Source organism: Oncorhynchus mykiss, chromosome 21 (genome assembly GCF_013265735.2).
Source record: "Oncorhynchus mykiss isolate Arlee chromosome 21, USDA_OmykA_1.1, whole genome shotgun sequence".
In the NCBI taxonomy this organism is placed as follows: Eukaryota; Metazoa; Chordata; class Actinopteri; order Salmoniformes; family Salmonidae; genus Oncorhynchus; species Oncorhynchus mykiss.
In genome coordinates, this window is record NC_048585.1 from 12,863,604 (window position 1) to 12,886,222 (window position 22,619).

Sequence of the window (22,619 nt, forward strand, 5' to 3'; positions counted from 1 at the left end):
TTGTTGGATTTCGAGACTTGACACATGTAAAAGATGAAATACCCCCCAAATTAAATGGTTAACTGTTATTTAGGATTATATCTTGTAAAACGACAGGGGGAATTTGTTCATTAGAATTTCATGCTCGTTTTACTTTTTCAAATTGGAACATGAATTGACTCATTCAAGTAAGGAGTGTGTACCAAAATCGGGTTTATAGAGCCCCACAGTGGGGCGGCAGGTAGCCTAGTGCATAGGGCGTTGGGCCAGTAACCGAAAGTTGCTAGATTGAATCCCTGAGCTGACAAAGTAAACTTTTGCCGTTCTGACCCTGAACAAGGCAGTTAACCCACTGTTCCTAAGCCATCATTGAAAATAAGCATTTGTTCTTAATTAACTGACTTGCCTAGTTAAATCAACTTCATACACCCATAAAACCTAGCGGTCAAACAGGGACATTTTCCATCATTCATTTTTCTCATAGAGCATTTTTGAAAGACTTAAAATAAGGGCTGTGTTTCGTGTAGGCATGACGTTTGGTTGATAACCATGCAAATCTCTCTCGGTCAAGGTGACTTTGATCAATATATTTGTCTCTTTTTACTCTCAGATTCAGAAATGATAATTAGCATCAAAGTAGACATGATGCAAGACTACAAATCCCTGCAGTATTGTTTCAATTTAAAACGTGCACAAGACAGTTCACAGCAGGACCGTCACCAGAGTTTCATCAAATTCGGGGCTGAGGGGTTTGTGGGTCCGAGAAAAAACTACCCTTTTCTAAAATCCTTTCCTGCATTTCTACATGACTGGAGATATTACAATAATATTTCTTTATACCACACAAATGATCGAAATGACAAGCTACTCTGACATTTACAGACTGAGATCAACAAAACGAACGACTCATGTCTTAAATGCAACCAACAGCATAGGCCAATGAAAAGAGTGGATAGACAGATTTTACACCTATAATATGAGTAGGAAATTATAGTCCACCAACGTTCCAGTGGCACTCAACTATTCAAACAGATTTTTCCCGCGATTGTATTTTGAAATATTGCGAAATACCTTCTAGCTGCTGCATGCTGTTCATTGACAGCCACAACTCAACAATCAGCTGTTTTATATTTTCCGAGCGAGATGCCCAATTACTGTAGACTCGGCCTATGCGCTCATAATGTGACAAACAAAACACAATCTAAAGCAATAAGCTTTTGATCCTCTGTGGCTAAATTATGCTGGTGTAGTATTTGCAATAATTTAATTTATTTATAGAGGAGTAATTATTTAATTTGGCAAATGTATTTAAATTTATCTGCAGCACTTCCAGCATCCCTTCCTGCAGCGCTATGTTTTCTTCCAGCCTTTCTTCCAAGGCCAAATAAATTAATCAACCCTTCTTATTATTCATTCAATCGATTGTGGTCAGTAACCCCATATGAGATTATTGTGTGTTAGGCCTACTGTTAAAATAATATTTAAGACAATAATCTATCAACAATTAGCCTACAATTACGATAATAAATTAAGTAAATCAATGAAGCCAATAGTGGTTTCAGCTTTATTGTTATTGAAACGATGTAGGCCGTATGAGTTTTTAAAACAAAAACATACGTCAAATTACTCGAATAGATTATGGGAAAAGTGTACAAATGTCTATTCGCATCAGTAGCCTAACTGACTGAAATGCATCAGGAAAGTTCAGGAAAATATCAGGGAAGCTTATCAGGTAGGCTATGGGCCTAATGTGTGTGTAGAGAAGATCTGCCTGCATTGCTTTAAATTGCGAGACTAATGATCATGAGCACTCACATCAATTTAGCTAACATTTCCAAGCCTAATTATAACCACATATCCAAACGGAGATTCAGTGAACACTCAAATCTGACATTTATTGATTTTATCAAGATGAGTTGCCATGCTTGTCTCAAAGCAGCGAAATGACTGTCCCAATCAAAACGATGCTGGAACGATCAGTTGACCACACGTCTTGACATTTATTATAACCAGAGGTGTAGTGGTGTTTTGTTAGGCGCCCTATTAAGCCATCATTTCTGAATGAAAGTTTGTACCGTAATTAAGCCTATTGGTTAATTAGAATATACATACAATGCATCATCCAAATTGCATGATTGCCTATGCCTACACATACTGTAAGTGGCGAAAGGAACATTTTATATATTTTCAATGCTAAAACACTAAATTAGGCCTACCTTATCATAAATTAGGCCATCATCAGTGTCAATCGTGAATCATAATTCTTCACATTTTACAGGTGAAACGGCCATTCTGCATGCAGCCAACCATTTGATCCCAATCAGTTTAATGGGTATATGCATTTAGCATTTCTAAATTATGTAAGAGTGGCTAACCTGCCTTACTAATTTAATTTTAGAGCAGATGGAGTTAAACACAACCACATCAGAAAAAAAAAACATTTCAGCACAATCATCCTACATTGTCATAAGACATGACATTGCGTTTTTTTTATAACAGTAGCAGGACATTATCCTGCTATTATATTCGGTTTGTTATGTAAAATAGTAATTAATCATTAAGTGAACTTGGAGACATAGCACCATTTTGAAAAATATGTGCACCAGCACCCCTGATTATAATGGTTGGATTACTTTGGAAGCTTCACCCAATCAAAGCTCTATGAACTAAGTGGTACAATTTATTTTACACCTTTGCAGCAGCAGAGCAAAATATTTGGGACTGACCCAAAATCATTCTGGGCTAAAAGGTCCTGGTGATGTCCATGGTTCACAGAATTGTCAATTTAAAGATATTTAGCCAATTTATTCATCACTACATTTAGCTAACATTAGATAGTTAATTGATTTGGCAGTCTCGTCCAGATCATCATGGTATTTGTAGTTCTTTATGATAGCCACATTACCAGCTAGTATTACCATTTCCTTTTTGGGGGGTAAATACAGGTGAATATATTGATCAAAGTCACCTTGTCCTAGAGAGATTTACAGGGTTATCAAAATGTCATGCCAGGGTAAGCCTACATGAAACACAGCCCTTATTTTAAGTGTTTCTTAAATCCCCCATTGGAAAGATGAATGGGGGAAAAACAATTGGAACCGTTTCCTTGTTTGACCGCTAGGTTTTATCCCCTAGTCACTCTCTGGGAGTTTAGTCAGCAACACGTGACAGTGGAGTGCCCACTGAGAGAGCTGGTCGGGGGGAGGGCATGGTTTGGGATTCAAATGCACATCAAAGGAATGTGAACAAGGTAGCATGATGCATCTTCCAGAAACATACATCTCTTTTCCATAAAATATATGTTCCAATTTTCGAACCAGTTTTCATTGGGAAGGCAGATAAAGCGTTTTTTTAAATTTATTTTTAATAAAAAAGCAAGGACTTTTCTATGTGAAAACACAGAATCCCTACTCATTCCCCCACGTGCTTTATCTAGCCTGTCACTGGTTTTGAGCGGATTTTGCCGCATTCACATACTAATCGGAACAAAGAAACTCTGACATTTCCGACTTGCTACCTGGTTGTAGTTATACACCTGCCACGATCAACCATTTTGCAAGTCGGACATTTCAGAGTTTCCTAGTTCCGACTGGTACATGAACACGACATTTGAACCTGGCTCACGCCGGGGAGGTTGCCCGGTTCCAAAATGAATGCAATCACGTTTTACCCGTTATAACTCCTCCGACCCGGGAAACCCGGATCAGATAATCGAATCCCCTAATTGAAGCGCGATCATCGTTTTCTTGACATTGCCAGTTAACCTGTTACCAGAGTAAATTCAGTAAATAGTTCAACTGAAATTGTTACTATGGCATCAAAATGAATCGTTGAAATTACCTCCGAGTAAAGCTAGCAAGTCTACGCCTCTTTTTTACTGTGCACATGTAACATTTGTAGGATTTCCTTCACACAGTTTAAGCCGTAGTAGATCATGTAAACTAAGTACGTAGCTAGCTAGTTACAGTGAGTTAGAAAGCAAGGTGCTAGATACTTCAGACGACTGCTATCCATCGCTACCGCTACAAGACTATTGCCTGCCCACCCGGCTACTGATCCTTTCAATGGCTGCTGCTAGAAAACGAACGCTATCGGACATCGAAGATGTGAGAGACAGAAAAGCAAAGGTTATTAAAGACAGCGGTGAGAAGAGACACATCGCAGCCCTGATCCTGGCGAGGGGAGGCAGTAAGGGGATCCCCCTGAAAAATATCAAAGTTCTCGCCGGTGTCCCCCTCATCGGATGGGTTCTGAGAGCTGCAGTGGACTCCAAACAGTTTGACAGGTAACGTTAATTCAGTCAACATTTTGGTCAAATGTATTTCTAATCTAGCTACGGTATATGGACTTGCTCTGACGCCTTTGTTAATAGTAACGTTAGTTAGCTGCATGTTATTATTGTTTATTAGTGATAGTCGATGATGGATCTGTCATAACCAGGGGAGAAAGTACAGTAAGACTTGCCAAATGTCAATACACTTGTTGATGTTTTGTGTAACAGATGTCTCTCTTTCCATTCACCACTGTTTGGAGGTTGGAAATATGTTGCGGGTGGATGAACGTGCGCAGGTAGCCTTGTAAAGGAGCCATTTGAATATGATTGTTTGACAATCCGATGAAAACATCATGACTGGTTGTGTTTATGCCACAATAAAAGGTAATACATTTTAAAAGTCAAATGACAAATCTTTATGACTCACAGAGATGTTATTGAATTAATAGGGATTCTGAGTAGAACTATATGATTAGGACCCACAGCTGGTGTTGTGCCGAAAATCTCCCCCCTGTCAGGATCCCCCCACCCTTCTAATGTCCTTACTTTTGTGGCTAGAGTCAAATACTTTCTGTGGTACACACCAGAGTCAAATACTTTCTGTGGTACACACCAGAGTCAAATACTTTCTGTAGTACACATCAGAGTCAAATACTTTCTGTAGTACACATCAGAGTCAAATACTTTCTGTAGTACACATCAGAGTCAAATACTTTCTGTAGTACACATCAGAGTCAAATACTTTCTGTAGTACACATCAGAGTCAAATACTTTCTGTAGTACACATCAGAGTCAAATACTTTCTGTAGTACACATCAGAGTCAAATACTTTCTGTAGTACACATCAGAGTCAAATACTTTCTATAGAATAAACTTCACATCAGGATAGGCAACCGAAATGAATAATGAATGTATGTGTGTTATATTAAACATAGAGGAGAGAGTAAAATGTTGGCAAGCAATAAACATTTCAGAACAACAATGACTGAATTACTATCCTTACACTTTCAAAAATATTAGTTGAATAAGACATGGGAGAGATGACGAATTTTGACAAAGACATTTATTTATAGACTACAAAATAAACTGCAGACAAAAATGATTTCTGCTACTAAGATCAGTGAAATGTGGGATAAACTGACAACGGAGTGAACAGCAGAAATCTCAACTAGCAAGTAAATTGCAGCAGTGAAGAACGAGCAGGGGGGAGATTCTGTCAGGGGGGAGATTTCTGTCAGGGGGGAGATTTCTGTCAGGGGGGAGATTTCAGTCAGGGGGGAGATTTCAGTCAGGGGGGAGATTTCAGTCAGGGGGGAGATTTCAGTCAGGGGGGAGATTTCTGTCAGGGGGGAGATTTTCAGTACCACACCAGCACACCTAGAGCGGTGTTTTGAACAGGGCGGCATTTTCCGAGCTAAACTGACCAAGACGCACATCCAACAAAACATAACACCTCACATTGTTCTGCCCCAAAACAATGATACTTGGCTAATCTATCCCTATTAATTGAGCTTTCTGAAAAGTGTATATGTTTAAACCCAGGCAGCTTTTAGGGAAGCAATTATGTTGTTGAGTTCAGCAACGGATGAGAAGCCAGCAGTTAAAGCTGACATTTTTCTACTTCGTGGAGTCTCTGTCTGGGTGGAAAGGTATGTTTTGAAACTGCCATGCTTAGATTCATAATGTCTAATATTTAATGATTTGCAAACAGTAACCGTTTCGTTGCAAACAAGACACTCTGGTTTGATATAGGAGAAATATGGTAAGAATACATATTCCTCTGTCCATTCTTCCCTGACACTTCTATTTGCATTTCCACCTTTCTTTTGAAACTTTTTCAGTGACATTTTGTCTTGATTGCAATCAACGCACAAAGGAAAATAACTAAATAATTTAATAGAGACATTAGTGATTTTAGCAGTGTAATCAGATTGAAAATATTAGGATATGTTTTTGACATTATATAGCCTAGTAACCAGATGTGTTAAAATGTGTTTAATTTGTAGTTTAATCATGAATGGGACCTCTATAATGTTCTGTTCTACAACTATTAGCTGAGAAAAAAACTGGCCTAAGGCCAAACCTATTGCCAACCCCTGCATTACACTATTCTAGGTTAAGGGGATAGTGGCCATTGTTTTTGTCTTGCCTAGGGCAGCAGAACGTCCAGAACCGGTCCTGTTAGGCCCATGCATTGTTTTAGTACACGCATGTTCACACATAGGAGGTTCCATACTGGGAAGAAATGACATCTACTTTAACTCCTGGTCATAACTATACATTAGTAACTGTTTGTTGTATAAATATGTATACCCATGTCAGATTCTTATTGTGTTTGTTTGAAAGTTAGTGTACAGTCTCTGAATGAACCCCCTGGTTTGGGCTTGGCCACACAAGACTGGATTGCACTGATGCAGCCTACTTGTTACAAAGCCTGAGGAATCAACTTGTTCCGTTCTTTCTCCCAGTGTGTGGGTATCAACTGACCATGATGACATTGAGAAGGTAGCCAAGACATGGGGAGCTCAGGTTCACCGCAGGAGCCCAGAGGTGTCCAAAGACTCCTCCAGCTCTCTTGACACCATCCAGGAATTCGCCAGATTAAACCCAGGTAGGGGGTGAATGTCAAGTGTATTTCCTTGATTCCTCATGTCCTCTCTCCTTTTCTCCTCAAAATGCAGTAGAGGAGGAGATCTGAGTGGAGGAAGCTCAGATCTTCTGCTCCAATGTGCTTTGAGAAGGAGCCAAGGAGGGAGGCGTGAGGAATCAAGCTAGCTTGGCTAAGGCTCTGGGACGGCATGTAATCAAGCATCTCAGAATAGGAATACTGATCTGGGATCAGGTCCCCCCTGTCCATGTAGTCTTATTTGTTGTGATCTATGAGCTAAGTCAGCACTCCAACTCTGAGACACTTGAAACATACGACCTTCAGGGCCGCAGAGCCCGCTGCTGTTTTTCCTTCCTGCTTTTTAATCAGAACCTGAGAACACCAGTCTGGGAAACCAGGTGTGTGGTCTGACTCACCCCTCTCCAGCCAATCAGTGACAGTTATTATAGCCCCTGCACAGTTGCTCACATGATAATGCTCACATGCTGTTTTCTTTTAATTCAATTTCTAATACCATAACCCTAATCCCAACCCTAGGAAAGTGTTGCACATCAATCAATCAATCAGTCACATTTCTTTATGAAGCCCTTTTTTACGTCAGCAGAAGTCACAAAGTGCTTATCCAGAAACCCAGCCTAAAACCCAAAAGACTAAGCAATGCAGATGTAGAAGCACGCCTGGTATTGAGTTTCAGGTGGTAGATTGTTGATAGTGTGAGAGCGGCTATAGACAACCCATGAATAGGGTGCTATCCAAATGAAGTGGGACCTACTCCATAGATACAGATGTCAACAGTAACCATGTAGATGTATTCATGTGTCATATCATATGTGGCTACCTGATTAAATAATGGATAAATTCAAATATCTGTTGTGTTGTCCTCCTCCAGAGGTGGATGTGATCTGTCACATCCAGGCCACGTCTCCCTGCCTGCACCCCTTCCACCTGAAGGAGGCCCTGGAGATGATCACCAAGCAGGGCTTCACGTCCGTCTTCTCCGTGGTCCGACGACACCACTTCCGCTGGCAGGAGGTGAAGAAAGGAGGTACGGGACAGCCATGTGTTATGTTTAGGACCTCACACTTATTATCAGTTAACTGGAGAGGTTCCAACAAACTTAATGTTCAGGTCTGTCAGGAGGTGAAGAAAGGAGGTACGGGACAGCCATGTGTTATGTTTAGGACCTCACACTTATTATCAGTTAACTGGAGAGGTTCCAACAAACTTAATGTTCAGGTCTGTCAGGAGGTGAAGAAAGGAGGTACTGGACAGCCATGTGTTATGTTTAGGACCTCACACTTATTATCAGTTAACTGGAGAGGTTCCAACAAACTTAATGTTCAGGTCTGTCAGGAGGTGAAGAAAGGAGGTACGGGACAGCCATGTGTTATGTTTAGGACCTCACACTTATTATCAGTAAACTGGAGAGGTTCCAACAAACTTAATGTTCAGGTCTGTCAGGAGGTGAAGAAAGGAGGTACGGGACAGCCATGTGTTATGTTTAGGACCTCACACTTATTATCAGTTAACTGGAGAGGTTCCAACAAACTTAATGTTCAGGTCTGTCAGGAGGTGAAGAAAGGAGGTACGGGACAGCCATGTGTTATGTTTAGGACCTCACACTTATTATCAGTTAACTGGAGAGGTTCCAACAAACTTAATGTTCAGGTCTGGCAGGAGGTGAAGAAAGGAGGTACGGGACAGCCATGTGTTATGTTTAGGACCTCACACTTATTATCAGTAAACTGGAGAGGTTCCAACAAACTTAATGTTCAGGTCTGTCAGGAGGTGAAGAAAGGAGGTACGGGACAGCCATTTGTTATGTTTAGGACCTCACACTTATTATCAGTTAACTGGAGAGGTTCCAACAAACTTAATGTTCAGGTCTGTCAGGAGATCTGAAGGGTCAGTCCCTTCACTTGTCCTTTATACCGCGGCACAGACAAGTCTCCTCAGCATGACTAAGCAGACACAGATACAAGGAATGAGTATCAGGGTGGGAGAGTGAGGGAGGTTATTATCTTGTATCTAGTTCCTCTTCTGCTTGACTCACACCCTGTGAACAAACCATAAGCACATCGCAACTTAATAACACAAAACAACAATTCTCATTGTCAGACAGTTTACAGAACATGCCAACCTTGAGAAAGAACACAATGTGTAACATTTTCCACTACACTGTGCCTGAGGAAAAACTGTCCCTCACTTTATAAGTAGGGTCGGGAGTTTGTCCTGACCATGTGACCAGAGCCAGGAAAAACTCTATTGTGTGTTTGAAAACACCTACCCATCATATCTTGATGTAAGATGCTAATGCTCAATGATAATGGATTGTGTTGATAAGAGCGTCTGCTAAATTACTAACATGTTGTCACGCCCAGACCTTAGAGAGACGTTTTATTTCTCTAATTTGGTTAGGTCAGGGTGTGATGTGGGGTGGGCATTCTATGTTTTGTTTTCTATGTTTCTTTATTTCTATGTTTTGGCCGGGTATGGTTCTCAATCAGGGACAGCTGTCTATTGTTGTCTCTGATTGGGAATGATACTTAGGTAGCCCTTTTTCCCTCCTTTCAGTGTGGGTAGTTAACTTTGTTAGAGGCATCGTAGCCCTGTAAGCGTCACAGTTGTTTTGTTGGTTGACATTTTAAATAAAAAAGGAACATTTACGCCCACCACGCTGCACGTTGGTTCACTTCTTTCGACGATATGTACAGTTGAAGTCGGAAGTTTACATACACTTAGGTTGGAGTCATTAAAACTCGTTTTTTCAACCACTCCATAAATTTCTTGTTAATAAACTATAGTTTTGGCAAGTCATTTTTCCAACAATTGTTTACACACAGAGTGAATTATAAGTGAAATAATCTTTCACAATTTCACTGGGTCAGAAGTTTACATACACTAAGTTGACTGTGCCTTTAAACAGCTTGTAAAACTCCAGAAAATGATGTCATGGCTTTGGAAGCTTCTGATAGGCTAATTGACATCATTTGAGTCAATTGGAGGTGAACCTGTGGATGTATTTCAAGGCCTACCTTCAAACTCAGTGCCTCTTTGCTTGACATCATGGGAAAATCTAAAGAAATCAGCCATGACCTCAGAAAATAAGTTGTAGACCTCCACAAGTCTGGTTCATCCTTGGGAGCAATTTCCAAAATGCCTGAAGGTACCATGTTCATCTGTACAAACAATAGTACGCAAGTATAAACACCATGGAACCACGCAGCCATCATACCGCTCAGGAAGGAGACGCGTTCTGTCTCCTAGAGATGAACGTACTTTGGTGTGAAAAGTATAAATCAATCCCAGAACAACAGCAAAGGACCTTGTGAAGATGCTGGAGGAAACCGGTATAAAAGTATCTATATTCACAGTAAAATGAGTCCTATATCAACATAACCTGTAAGGCCGCTCAGCAAGGAAGAAGCCACTGCTCCAAAACCGCCAAAAGCCAGACTATGGTTTGCAACTGCACATGGGGACAAAGCTCGTATTTTTTGGAGAAATGTCCTCCGGTCTGATGAAACAAAAATAGAACTGTTTGGCCATAATGACCATCGTTATGTTTGGAGGAAAAAGGGGGAGGCTTACAAGACGAAGAACACCATCCTAACTGTGAAGCACGGGGGTGGCAGCAGCATGTTGTGGGGGTTGCTTTGCTGCAGGAGGGACTGGTGCACTTCACAAAATAGATGGCATCATGAGGTAGGAAAATTATGTGCAGATCTTGAAGCAACATCTCAAGACGTCAGTCAGGAAGTTAAAGCTTGGTCGTAAATGGGTCTTCCAAATGGACAATGACCCCAAGCATACTTCCAAAGTTGTGGCAAAATGGTTTAAGGACAACAAAGTCAAGGTATTGGAGTGGCCACCACAAAGCCCTGACCTCAATCCCATAGAACATTTGTGGACAGAACTGAAAAAGCATGTGTGAGCAAGGAGGCCTACAAACCTGACTCAGTTACACCAGCTCTGTCAGGAGGAATGGGCCAAAATTCACCCAACTTATTGTGGGAAGCTTGTGGAAGGCTACCCGAAACATTTGACCCAAGTTAAACCATTTAAAGGCAATGCTACCAGATACTAATTGAGTGTATGTAAACTTCTGACCCACTGGGAATGTGATGAAAGAAATTAAAGCTGAAATAAATAATTCTCTCTACTATTATTCTGATATTATTCACATTTTATTTCACAAATAAAGTGGTGATCCTAACTAACCTAAAACAGTGAATTTTTACTAGGATTAAATGTCAGGAATTGTGAAAAACTGAGTTTAAATGTATTTGGCTGAGGTTTATGTAAACTTCCAACTTCAACTGTAAATATAGTATCTTTCACAAGCACATTACATTGAAGTAACTCCATCCACCACTAATCACTGTGTATCACAATAGAGAGATGAGGGGTGTTTAGACAAATGAGTTTTTCTCCGGACCAGGAAGTAGTCTGGTTTCTAGTTATAACCTATAACATTGACTATGTGTTCTCTCTCCTGTTCAGGTAGTGTAGCCACCCAGCCTCTGAACTTAGACCCGTGTAACAGGCCCCGGAGACAGGACTGGGATGGAGAGCTGTGTGAGAACGGATCTTTCTACATTTATACCAGAGCGACGATAGAGAGAGGCCTGCAGGTAACAGGCACTATACCCCATCAGGGCCCATAGTTACAAAGCGTTTCAGGATAGGAGTGCTGGTCTAGGATCAGTTTTCTTTTTTCAATCATTATGAATACGTCTATATGGACAGGGAGGACCTGATCCTAGATCAGCAGCCCTACTCTGAGATGCTTTATGAATACAGGCCCTGATGTGTATGTCTGTTGCTGGTGGTGAACCCTATTCACCTCAGGGGATCAATAACGTATTTATTCATTCAGCCTGACTAGAAACAACATACACACTGAGAGATGGACTGGTCTGTGATACTACTAGATATTCTATTGTCAACTGGTGTTTTGAATGCTAATAGAAATACCCTTTGTGTTGTTGTCTTTCTCAGGGGGGGAAGTGGGCTTACTATGAGATGCTGCCAGAGTACAGTGTGGATATTGATGTGGATATCGACTGGCCCGTGGCAGAACAGAGAGTACTGAGGTAGTCTGAAATCACTGACCTAGAATTTCAAGTTCACTCTCTGTTGAAGTCATTCACTCCGAACCACCTCTCTCTCTGTCTGTCTCTGTCTCTCTGTCTGTCTCTCTGTCTGTCTCTATCTCTGTCTCTGTCTCTCTGTCTGTCTCTGTCTCTCTGTCTGTCTCTGTCTCTCTCTCTGTCTCTCTGTCTGTCTCTGTCTCTCTGTCTGTCTCTGTCTCTCTCTCTCTGTCTCTGTCTGTCTCTGTCTCTCTGTCTGTCTCTGTCTCTCTCTCTCTGTCTCTCTGTCTGTCTCTGTCTCTCTGTCTCTCTGTCTCTCTCTGTCTCTCTCGGTCTCTCTGTCTGTCTCTGTCTGTCTCTGTCTCTCTCTCTCTGTCTGTCTCTCTGTCTGTTTCTGTCTCTCTTTCTCTGAAAGTGTTTATTTGAATGCACTTTAAATATAATTCGATTTTGTGGTAAAGCAACACAATGAATAATGCTGTAACACAGAGGAGTGGTTGTCCAAATGTTGTCCCTGTGTGTGTTGTTCCTGTCCAGGTTTGGTTACTTTGGCCTGGACAAGCCTGAGGTGGTGCGTCTGCTGCTGTGTAACGTCTCCGGCTGTCTGACTGACGGCCGCGTCCTCATCTCTGTCTCTGGAGAGGAGATGGTCTCAGTCAACACCAGAGATACTATGGGTATCCGCATGCTGCAGAGAGAGGGGGTGGAGGTACAGATACAGAACATGTAGAACAAACACACACACTGCAGAGAGAGGGGGTGGAGGTACAGATACTGAACATATAGAACACACACACTGCAGAGAGAGGGGGTGGAGGTACAGATACTGTACATATAGAACACACACACTGCAGAGAGAGGGAGTGGAGGTACAGATAATGTACATATAGAACACACACACTGCAGAGAGAGGGAGTGGAGGTACAGATACTGTACATATAGAACACACACACTGCAGAGAGAGGGAGTGGAGGTACAGATACTGTACATATAGAACACACACACTGCAGAGAGAGGGAGTGGAGGTACAGATACTGTACATATAGAACACACACACTGCAGAGAGAGGGAGTGGAGGTACAGATACTGTACATATAGAACACACACACTGCAGAGAGAGGGAGTGGAGGTACAGATACTGAACATATAGAACATATAGAACACACACTGCAGAGAGAGGGAGTGGAGGTACAGATACAGAACATATAGAACACACACTGCAGAGAGAGGGAGTGGAGGTACAGATACTGTACATATAGAACACACACTGCAGAGAGAGGGAGTGGAGGTACAGATACTGTACATATAGAACACACACACTGCAGAGAGAGGGAGTGGAGATACAAAGATAATGTGATGAATACGGGTGATTCATTCATTGTGTTTTAAAAGATCAAACCGTGACAGACAGGTGTTACTTTTTTTTTTACAATGACTGCTACCACAAATTAATGTATTGTCTATGTTGTATTGTCTATGTTGTATTGTCTATGTTGTAATGTCTATGTTGTAATGTCTATGTTGTAATGTCTATGTTGTAATGTCTATGTTGTAATGTCTATGTTGTAATGTCTATGTTGTAATGTCTATGTTGTAATGTCTATGTTGTAATGTCTATGTTGTAATGTCTATGTTGTAATGTCTAGGTTGTATTGTCTATGTTGTATTGTCTAGGTTGTATTGTCTATGTTGTATTGTCTAGGTTGTATTGTCTATGTTGTATTGTCTATGTTGTATTGTCTATGTTGTAATGTCTATGTTGTAATGTCTAGGTTGTATTGTCTATGTTGTATTGTCTATGTTGTATTGTCTATGTTGTAATGTCTATGTTGTAATGTCTATGTTGTAATGTCTATGTTGTATTGTCTATGTTGTATTGTCTATGTTGTATTGTCTATGTTGTATTGTCTATGTTGTAATGTCTATGTTGTAATGTCTATGTTGTATTGTCTATGTTGTATTGTCTATGTTGTATTGTCTATGTTGTATTGTCTATGTTGTAATGTCTATGTTGTAATGTCTATGTTGTAATGTCTATGTTGTAATGTCTATGTTGTATTGTCTATGTTGTAATGTCTATGTTGTATTGTCTATGTTGTATTGTCTATGTTGTATTGTCTATGTTGTATTGTCTATGTTGTAATGTCTATGTTGTAATGTCTATGTTGTATTGTCTATGTTGTATTGTCTATGTTGTATTGTCTATGTTGTATTGTCTATGTTGTAATGTCTATGTTGTAATGTCTATGTTGTATTGTCTATGTTGTAATGTCTATGTTGTAATGTCTATGTTGTATTGTCTATGTTGTAATGTCTATGTTGTATTGTCTATGTTGTAATGTCTATGTTGTATTGTCTATGTTGTAATGTCTATGTTGTATTGTCTATGTTGTATTGTCTATGTTGTAATGTCTATGTTGTATTGTCTATGTTGTATTGTCTATGTTGTATTGTCTATGTTGTATTGTCTGTTGTAATGTCTATGTTGTAATGTCTATGTTGTAATGTCTATGTTGTAATGTCTATGTTGTATTGTCTATGTTGTATTGTCTATGTTGTATTGTCTATGTTGGATTGTCTATGTTGTAATGTCTATGTTGTATTGTCTATGTTGTATTGTCTATGTTGTATTGTCTATGTTGTATTGTCTATGTTGTATTGTCTATGTTGTAATGTCTATGTTGTAATGTCTATGTTGTAATGTCTATGTTGTATTGTCTATGTTGTATTGTCTATGTTGTATTGTCTATGTTGTAATATGAATTTCCAGGTGAACAAAAAGGAGAGCAGTCAATCAAAAATCATTCTGGTGTATTACAAGTTGTAACAGGGAGACAGACCCTTAATATCCTAATCAGACAGCACCAAATGTTCTGTAAACACCAGCCTCTTGGAGACAGACCCTTTATATCCTAATCAGACAGCACCAAATGTTCTGTAAACACCAGCCTCTTGGAGACAGGCCCTTTATATCCTAATCAGGCAGCACCAAATGTTCTGTAAACACCAGCCTCTTGGAGACAGACCCTTTATATCCTAATCAGACAGCACCAAATGTTCTGTAAACACCAGCCTCTTGGAGACAGGCCCTTTATATCCTAATCAGGCAGCACCAAATGTTCTGTAAACACCAGCCCAGAGGCTTGTAGGAAGACAAAACAAAAGACAGTGACTTGTCCAGCTGCTACAGAATCAACCGAGTTCACACACAATGTCAATACAATACAACAGTGAATAATCAGTGTGTCCTCAGACCTTGTACATCCAGTCTGGTGTCAATCACTATCAACAGATAAGACAATAATCCATAACATTCACTATCAAGTCTAGTGACCATCAACCTTCACCTTGAATGTCACAAACAGAACACTGGGAATGATTTGTATTACAGTACTCTAAATGCTGTATGATCACTCTGAACTGAATATGAACTGATATTTCCTCCTTACACTCAAGTCTGTACAATACATAGAACAGAGCTTCCATACAAAACAGAGCTTCCATACAGAACAGAGCTTCCATACAAAACAGAGCTTCCATACAAAACAGAGCTTCCATACAAAACAGAGCTTCCATACAAAACAGAGCTTCCATACAAAACAGAGCTTCCATACAAAACAGAGCTTCCATACAAAACAGAGCTTATATTCAACACACAGAGCTCCCATACAAAACACAGAGCCTAGACATTTGTTTTATTCTGTCTGCTACAGGTGATCCTGATCTCATCTAGTGAGGACCTCCTGACCAAGGCCCTGGCTGACAATCTATCCCAGAGGACAGGCTGCGAGGTCAGGCAGCTGGGCAAGGACATCCAGGGTGAGGTCACAGCCATGATGGATGACAAGGATCTGGACTGGAAGGAGGTCGCCTATATGGGTAAACTCACTGTTGTTTTCATTTAACAATTTACTACTACTACTACTACTACTACTACTACTACTGCTACTACTGCTACTACTACTACTACTGCTACTACTACTACTACTGCTACTACTACTATTACTACTACTACTATTACTACTACTACTACTACTACTGCTACTACTACAAATAGTACTACTATTACTAATTCATTTTAGTTATATAGTACAGTTTGTAATATAGTGGAATCTTAACCTTCTATTTTGAGTAATACTTGTGCGTTCATGTCAATCTAAACGTATGAAGGTATTGATTTGGAGCCCTTCTGAGATGGAAATCAAATGTTATTTTGTCACATGCTCCGAATACAACAGGTGTAACCTTACAGTGAAATTATTACATACACGCCCTTAACCAACTATGCAGTTATAATAAATAAAAATAAGAATAATAAATAAACTTAACAAATAATTAAAGAGCAGCAGTAAAATAACAATAGCGAGGCTGTATACAGGGGGTACCGGTACAGAGTCAATGTGCAGGGGAACTGGTTAGTCGAGGTAATATGTACATGTAGGTAGAGTTATTAAAGTGACTATGCATAGATAATATCAGAGAGTAGCAGCAGTGTAAAAGAGAGGGGGGGGGGGCAATGCAAATAGTCTAGGTAGCAATTTGATTAGATGTTCAGGAGTCTTATGGCTTGGGGGTAGAAGCTGTTTAGAAGACTCTTGGACCTAGACTTGGCACTCCGGTACCGCTTGCCATGCGGTAGCAGAGAGAACAGTCTATGACTAGGGTGGCTGGAGTCTATGACAATGTTTAGGGCCTTCCTCTGACACCACCTGGTATATTGGGGCGGCAGGTAGCCTAGTGGTAACTTGTAACTGAAAGGTTGCAAGATCGAATCCCCGAGCTGACAAGGTAAAAATCTGTCGTTCTGCCCCTGAACAAGGCAGTTGTTCTTAGGCCGTCATTGAAAATTAGAATTTGTTCTTAACTGACTTGCCTAGTTGAATAAAGGTAAAATCAAAAATAGAGGTCCTGGATGGCAGGAAGCTTGGCCCCAGTGATGTACTGTACACACTAGTAGTGCCCTGCGGTCGGAGGCCGCCAGGCACGACTCCAACACCATCATTAAGTTTGCCGATGACACAACAGACAGCAGACCAGGCTCTAGACTCCAACGGTTTATTACCGGAGGTAATAGCCTTGTTATGCCATAGGAGATGCAGTTACCATCTACGCCCATCTCAACCTTCCTAAATGTCTCTATTGTATTAGAAATGATCGGACCAAAATACAACATGCATTTCTTATTAGATATACCAGAGAATAACTCATCTAGTAGGTGAAACAAGTTATTCCTCAGTAGTTCTCCAAGAGACTGATGATCTAAGTGGGCGTAACTGGAAAGACTGGTGCTAAATACAAACATGTGGTAATGCAAGTCCACCATGACACTTCTGTCATTGTTACACCTCAAACCTAATCTGTGGATGTTTGCCATTCCAAAGGTATTTATGTATACTTCTATCAACCCTTCCCCATTAGCCTACAGGTGGAGGGAGTGGGATCATCATGGAAACTAATACGTAGAAACACATTCATCTTTATGGAAGCTGCCCCTAGTTTGTAAAGAAGCAGATAACTTCTCCCAAACTGTTAAATCCCATTCAACTTCCTTCCTTCCTTCCTTCCTTCCTTCCTTCTCGTTCATCTTGTCATAATTAAGCTTCACCAGACCATGCAGAGATGTTTGTATACTAATGCCCAAACACATGAGCTGTGTTTTCATAGGAATTGTTGAGAGAAGTGAAACTTTTTTGGCCGCTTCATTCAGTGACATTAATGCTGATTTTGTCCAATTTATTTTATACCCGGACAGCCATTTGAATTCTTCAAATGTGGATAATAAAGATGAGATTGAATTTTTGATAGAGAATATCGTCTGCATATAGTGGTATGAGAGGAGGATGTAATCAGTAGGAGAAGCCCCACTACATTCTGCCTTAGATGTTGGGCTAAAGGCTCTAGCGACTAAATTAATAACGTTGGGGATAGGCCATCTCCGTGTCTACATCCCTGAAAAATAGGGAATGGACTTGAGTGTACGTCATTAGTAGAAACCATAGCAACAGTGTTAGTATATAACACACAAACCATATCAATACAATTCTTTCCCAAACCAAATTTCTCCAAAACAGCCCACAAGTACTGCCAATCAAGCCTGTCAAAGCCTTCTCAGCATCTAGAGACAGCACAGCACACGATGTGTCCAGCTGTTGTGCTTCATGTATTACATGCATTCATCGTCTGACATTGTCAGCTGCAAGGAGACCTTTCACAAAACCTGACTGGTCCATGTGAATCAACTTATCCAAATACTTTTCAATACAATTTTTGGTCCGAATTAATTAAATATATCGGACGATAATTTGCACAGTCTGTGTGATCGTTCCCTTTCTTTGGCAGTAGAGAGATTAATGCAGAGTTAATATGATCATGAAAAAAAAACCTGTCGATGGCCGAATGAATTTACTCCAATAATACTGGTCCTAAAATTCCCCCAAAATGTAGTAACAGCTCAGGTGAAATGCCATCAGGGACAGGTGATTTATAGTAACAGTTCAGGTGGAATGCCATCAGGTCCAGGTGATTTATAGTAATAGCTCAGGTGGAATGCCATCCGGGCCAGGTGTTTTGTAGTAACAGCTCAGGTGGAATGCCATCTGGGACAGGTGATTTGGGGCGGCAGGGTAGTCTAGTGGTTAGAGCGTTGGACTAGTAACCGGAAGGTTGCAAGTTCAAACCCCCGAGCTGACAAGGTACCAATCTGTCGTTCTGCCCCTGAACAAGGCAGTTAACCCCCTGTTCCTAGGCCGTCATTGAAAATAAGAATTTGTTCTTAACTGACTTGCCTAGTTAAATAAAGGTAAAATAAAATAAAAAAATGTTTTGTTGTAACAGCTCAGGTGGAATGCCATCCGGGCCAGGTGTTTTGTAGTAACAGCTCAGGTGGAATGCCATCCGGGACAGGTGTTTTGTTGTAACAGCTCAGGTGGAATGCCATCCGGGACAGGTGTTTTGTAGTAACAGCTCAGGTGGAATGCCATCCGGGACAGGTGATTTGTTGTAACAGCTCAGGTGGAATGCCATCCGGGACAGGTGTTTTGTAGTAACAGCTCAGGTGGAATGCCATCCGGGACAGGTGATTTGTTGGAACAGCTCAGGTGGAATGCCATCCGGGACAGGTGATTTGTTGTAACAGCTCAGGTGGAATGCCATCCGGGACAGGTGTTTTGTAGTAACAGCTCAGGTGGAATGCCATCCGGGACAGGTGATTTGTTGTAACAGCTCAGGTGGAATGCCATCCCGGACAGGTGATTTGTAGTAACAGCTCAGGTGGAATGCCATCCGGGCCAGGTGTTTTGTAGTAACAGCTCAGGTGGAATGCCATCCGGGACAGGTGATTTGTAGTAACAGCTCAGGTGGAATGCCATCCGGGACAGGTGATTTGTAGTAACAGCTCAGGTGGGATGCCATCCGGGACAGGTGATTTGTTGTAACAGCTCAGGTGGAATGCCATCCGGGACAGGTGTTTTGTTGTAACAGCTCAGGGGGAATGCCATCCGGGACAGGTGATTTGTTGTAACAGCTCAGGGGGAATGCCATCCGGGACAGGTGATTTCCCCTTTTTCGCACCTTTCAGTGCTGACTCCAGTTCCTCTAATGAGATGGGTCGGCCCAGATCCGCAGATCGCTTCTCCTCCAATACGAGCAAATCAAGATGATCTAAAAACTGCATTTGTCTGGTTCAACCTGGATGGAAGATGTATATAACTCCTGGTAAAAAGACTGAAATGTTGCATTATTTTTCTGTGGATCAGAAAGTAAGCCTTTAACTGGGGATTGAATAGATTCTATAGAAGTACAAGATTCACTTTGTTTCAATTTTAATGCTAGAAACCTGCTTGGTTTGCTCCTATTAAAATGATAGTTCTGCCTCACTCTATGCATGATGAACACTGCTCTCCTCCTTAATAAATTATTACATTCCTGTTTAACCACCCTCAAATCATTGCTGACATTATTTGAGTAATTCCTTTTCAGGTTTTGTTGAAGTGATTTTAAATGTTTTCTCCAATAACTTGATTCTGTGATTCCTGGCTTTATTGAGGTGAGATGCATAAGATGTAAAGTCTGTGATAAACCCTGTAGTAGCCATCCATGTAAACCTGGGGTCCTCTACAGAGTCCTTGTGTTTTTTTCTAAGAATGCAAATTGAAATTCAGCCACGGACAATTAGTTTTGAAGAAGGGTCATATTAAAATGCCAATGTTTTGTTTTATTTACCTTAAAGCTCACATCCACTTGGGTAACCAGGGGATCATGATCTGAAAGCATCGCAGGCAATATTTATATTGGCATGACGCACATACTTAGAGAATAGAAAACAATCAATTCCAGAGTATGATTTGTGATATGCAGAAGAACAGGTATAATCTTTGATGCCCGGATTCTGAACTCGCCACACAGAGATACTGAGATGTTCTGTCATTCCATTCAACACTAATGATGCTTTTAGTCATCCACACTAATGTGTGGATCTATCAAGGTTGAGGTTGAAAGCTGCATTCATATCTGCCCCTATGACCAATTCATACTCTTAAAGTGATAACAATTTATTGGTAAGCCCAGCGAAAAAGCTGTCCTCATAAACAGCGGGTGCAGAGATGGACACAAATGCTACTTTCTTGCCATAGACGTGTAAATGGAAGCTAAGCGGCTGGTAGTATCCTTGCTAGTCTTTTCGATAACTAAAGTTAAATTCGTTTTAATCAAAATAACAACGCCTTTGGACTTAGAGGCTCCACTAGTCGAAGCAGCAACGTTATACACCTTGTCCTGTAAGCGATGAATATTCCCTACTCGCAAATGAGATTCATGGATAAATGCAATATCAATATTTTTATGATGCATTAAGTCTAAACATTGAATTCTCTTCATTTTTGCGTACATTCAGGCATAAAAGAGTTGAACTGAAAGTGGTTCAGATTTACCTTCGATAAGTACTGTCCCCCACCCGCCGCCAGACGGCGGCGTGACATCCACACAACGCAGCTCTGTAGGTCTCTAGAACTCAGGCCTATTCCTCCTAAATAAAACGTATTCCAATCAGGTTATCAAAAAAAAATAAGTTGAAAGTAGACAAATTCATTGCGAAATGACACTTGTGAAACAAAACCTGGCTACAGTGGTCATTTCTCTCTCTTCTCAACCCTTCATCTCTCTCCATCTATCTCCTCTCATCCCTCCGTTATCTCTTGCCAGGAAGTGATTGTAAGTTCTTCACTGATTAAATAACTTGCCTGCTCCCGCTCTCCCTCTCGGGCGCCAGACTGCCTTCATTTTGCACACCTGTCACCATTGTTACACACACCTGCGTTTCATCACCGGTCACCATCATGCGCAGCAGTGCATCCTTGGACTCACCTGGACTCCTTTAATTTGTTGATTGCCTTCCCTTTTTTCTGTCTACTTCCCTGTGTGTTCCCTGTATCAGTATTGATGTTGTTTGGGGTGTCAATGTAAATAGATGAATTGTTCAGCAGTCTTATAGCTTTGGGGTGGAAGCTGTTAAGGAGCCTTTTGGTCCTAGACTTGGTGCTCCGGTACCACTTGCCGTGCGGTAGCAGAGAGAACAGTCTATGACTTGGGTAACTGGAGTCATCGACAATTTTTTGCCCTCCCTCTTTCCTCTAGTATATAGGTCCTGGATGGCAGGAAGCTTGGGCCCAGTGATGTACTGGGCCGTATGCACTACCCTCTGTAGCACTTTACGTTCAGATGCTGAGCAGGTGCCATACCAGGCGGTGATTAACCGGTCACGATGCTCTCGATGGTGCAGCTGTAGAACTTTTTGAGGATCTGGGGACCCATGATAAATCTTCTTAATGGGGGCCTGTTTGGGCCACCTTTTCCTGTAGTCCAAGATCAGCTCATTCTTAAAATACTTCCATAACCACCGTATGGACACTTAAATAGATTTAAAATAAAATACAAATGAATCTCACACCTCCATTTCATCCCTCCATCTCTCCCTCCTACAGGTAATGATGCACCAGATGTTGACTGTCTGAACCTGGCTGGGCTGAGTGCAGTTCCCCGGGACGCCCCAGTGGTGGCGATCAACGCTGCTAAATACTCCTGCCACAGTGCAGCAGGCCTGGGGGCTGTGAGGGAGTTTTCTGAACACATCCTGCTGCTCAAGAAGAAGGCCAAGTCTCAGATGGAACAGGACCGCATCTACAGAAATACATTCTAAACTCTAGAATGTGTTCTAAAGTCACAGAAATACATTCTAAACTCTAGAATGTGTTCTAAAGTCACAGAGATCCATTCTTAACTGTAGAATGTGTTCTAAAGTAGGCATGGGCAAACTTTTTTGCTTGAGGGCCAAACAGATTTTTTGGGGATTGATTTGTTTGTCCAAATCCATTTCTGGGCCAGAAAAAGTGCAGATATTTTAAAATACATAGGTCCATTATAATTTCTACGTCCTTTCTACAGTGCCTTGCGAAAGTATTCGGCCCCCTTGAACTTTGCGACCTTTTGCCACATTTCAGGCTTCAAACATAAAGATATAAAACTGTATTTTTTTGTGAAGAATCAACAACAAGTGGGACACAATCATGAAGTGGAACGACATTTATTGGATATTTCAAACTTTTTTAACAAATCAAAAACTGAAAAATTGGGCATGCAAAATTATTCAGCCCCCTTAAGTTAATACTTTGTA

General features: G+C 41.0%; 1 protein-coding gene across 1 annotated transcript; it reads left to right on the plus strand.

Moving 5' to 3' along the window:
* Window positions 1-3,884: 3,884 nt before the first annotated feature.
* Window positions 3,885-22,167, plus strand: cmas (cytidine monophosphate N-acetylneuraminic acid synthetase). Its single transcript, NM_001124190.1, is given in 8 exon segments — window positions 3,885-4,264; window positions 6,721-6,863; window positions 7,750-7,905; window positions 11,364-11,494; window positions 11,862-11,956; window positions 12,491-12,662; window positions 15,667-15,832; window positions 21,931-22,167. Coding segments are annotated over 8 exon segments (1,299 nt in total). The 5' UTR covers window positions 3,885-4,043; the 3' UTR covers window positions 22,146-22,167.
* Window positions 22,168-22,619: the final 452 nt, after the last annotated feature.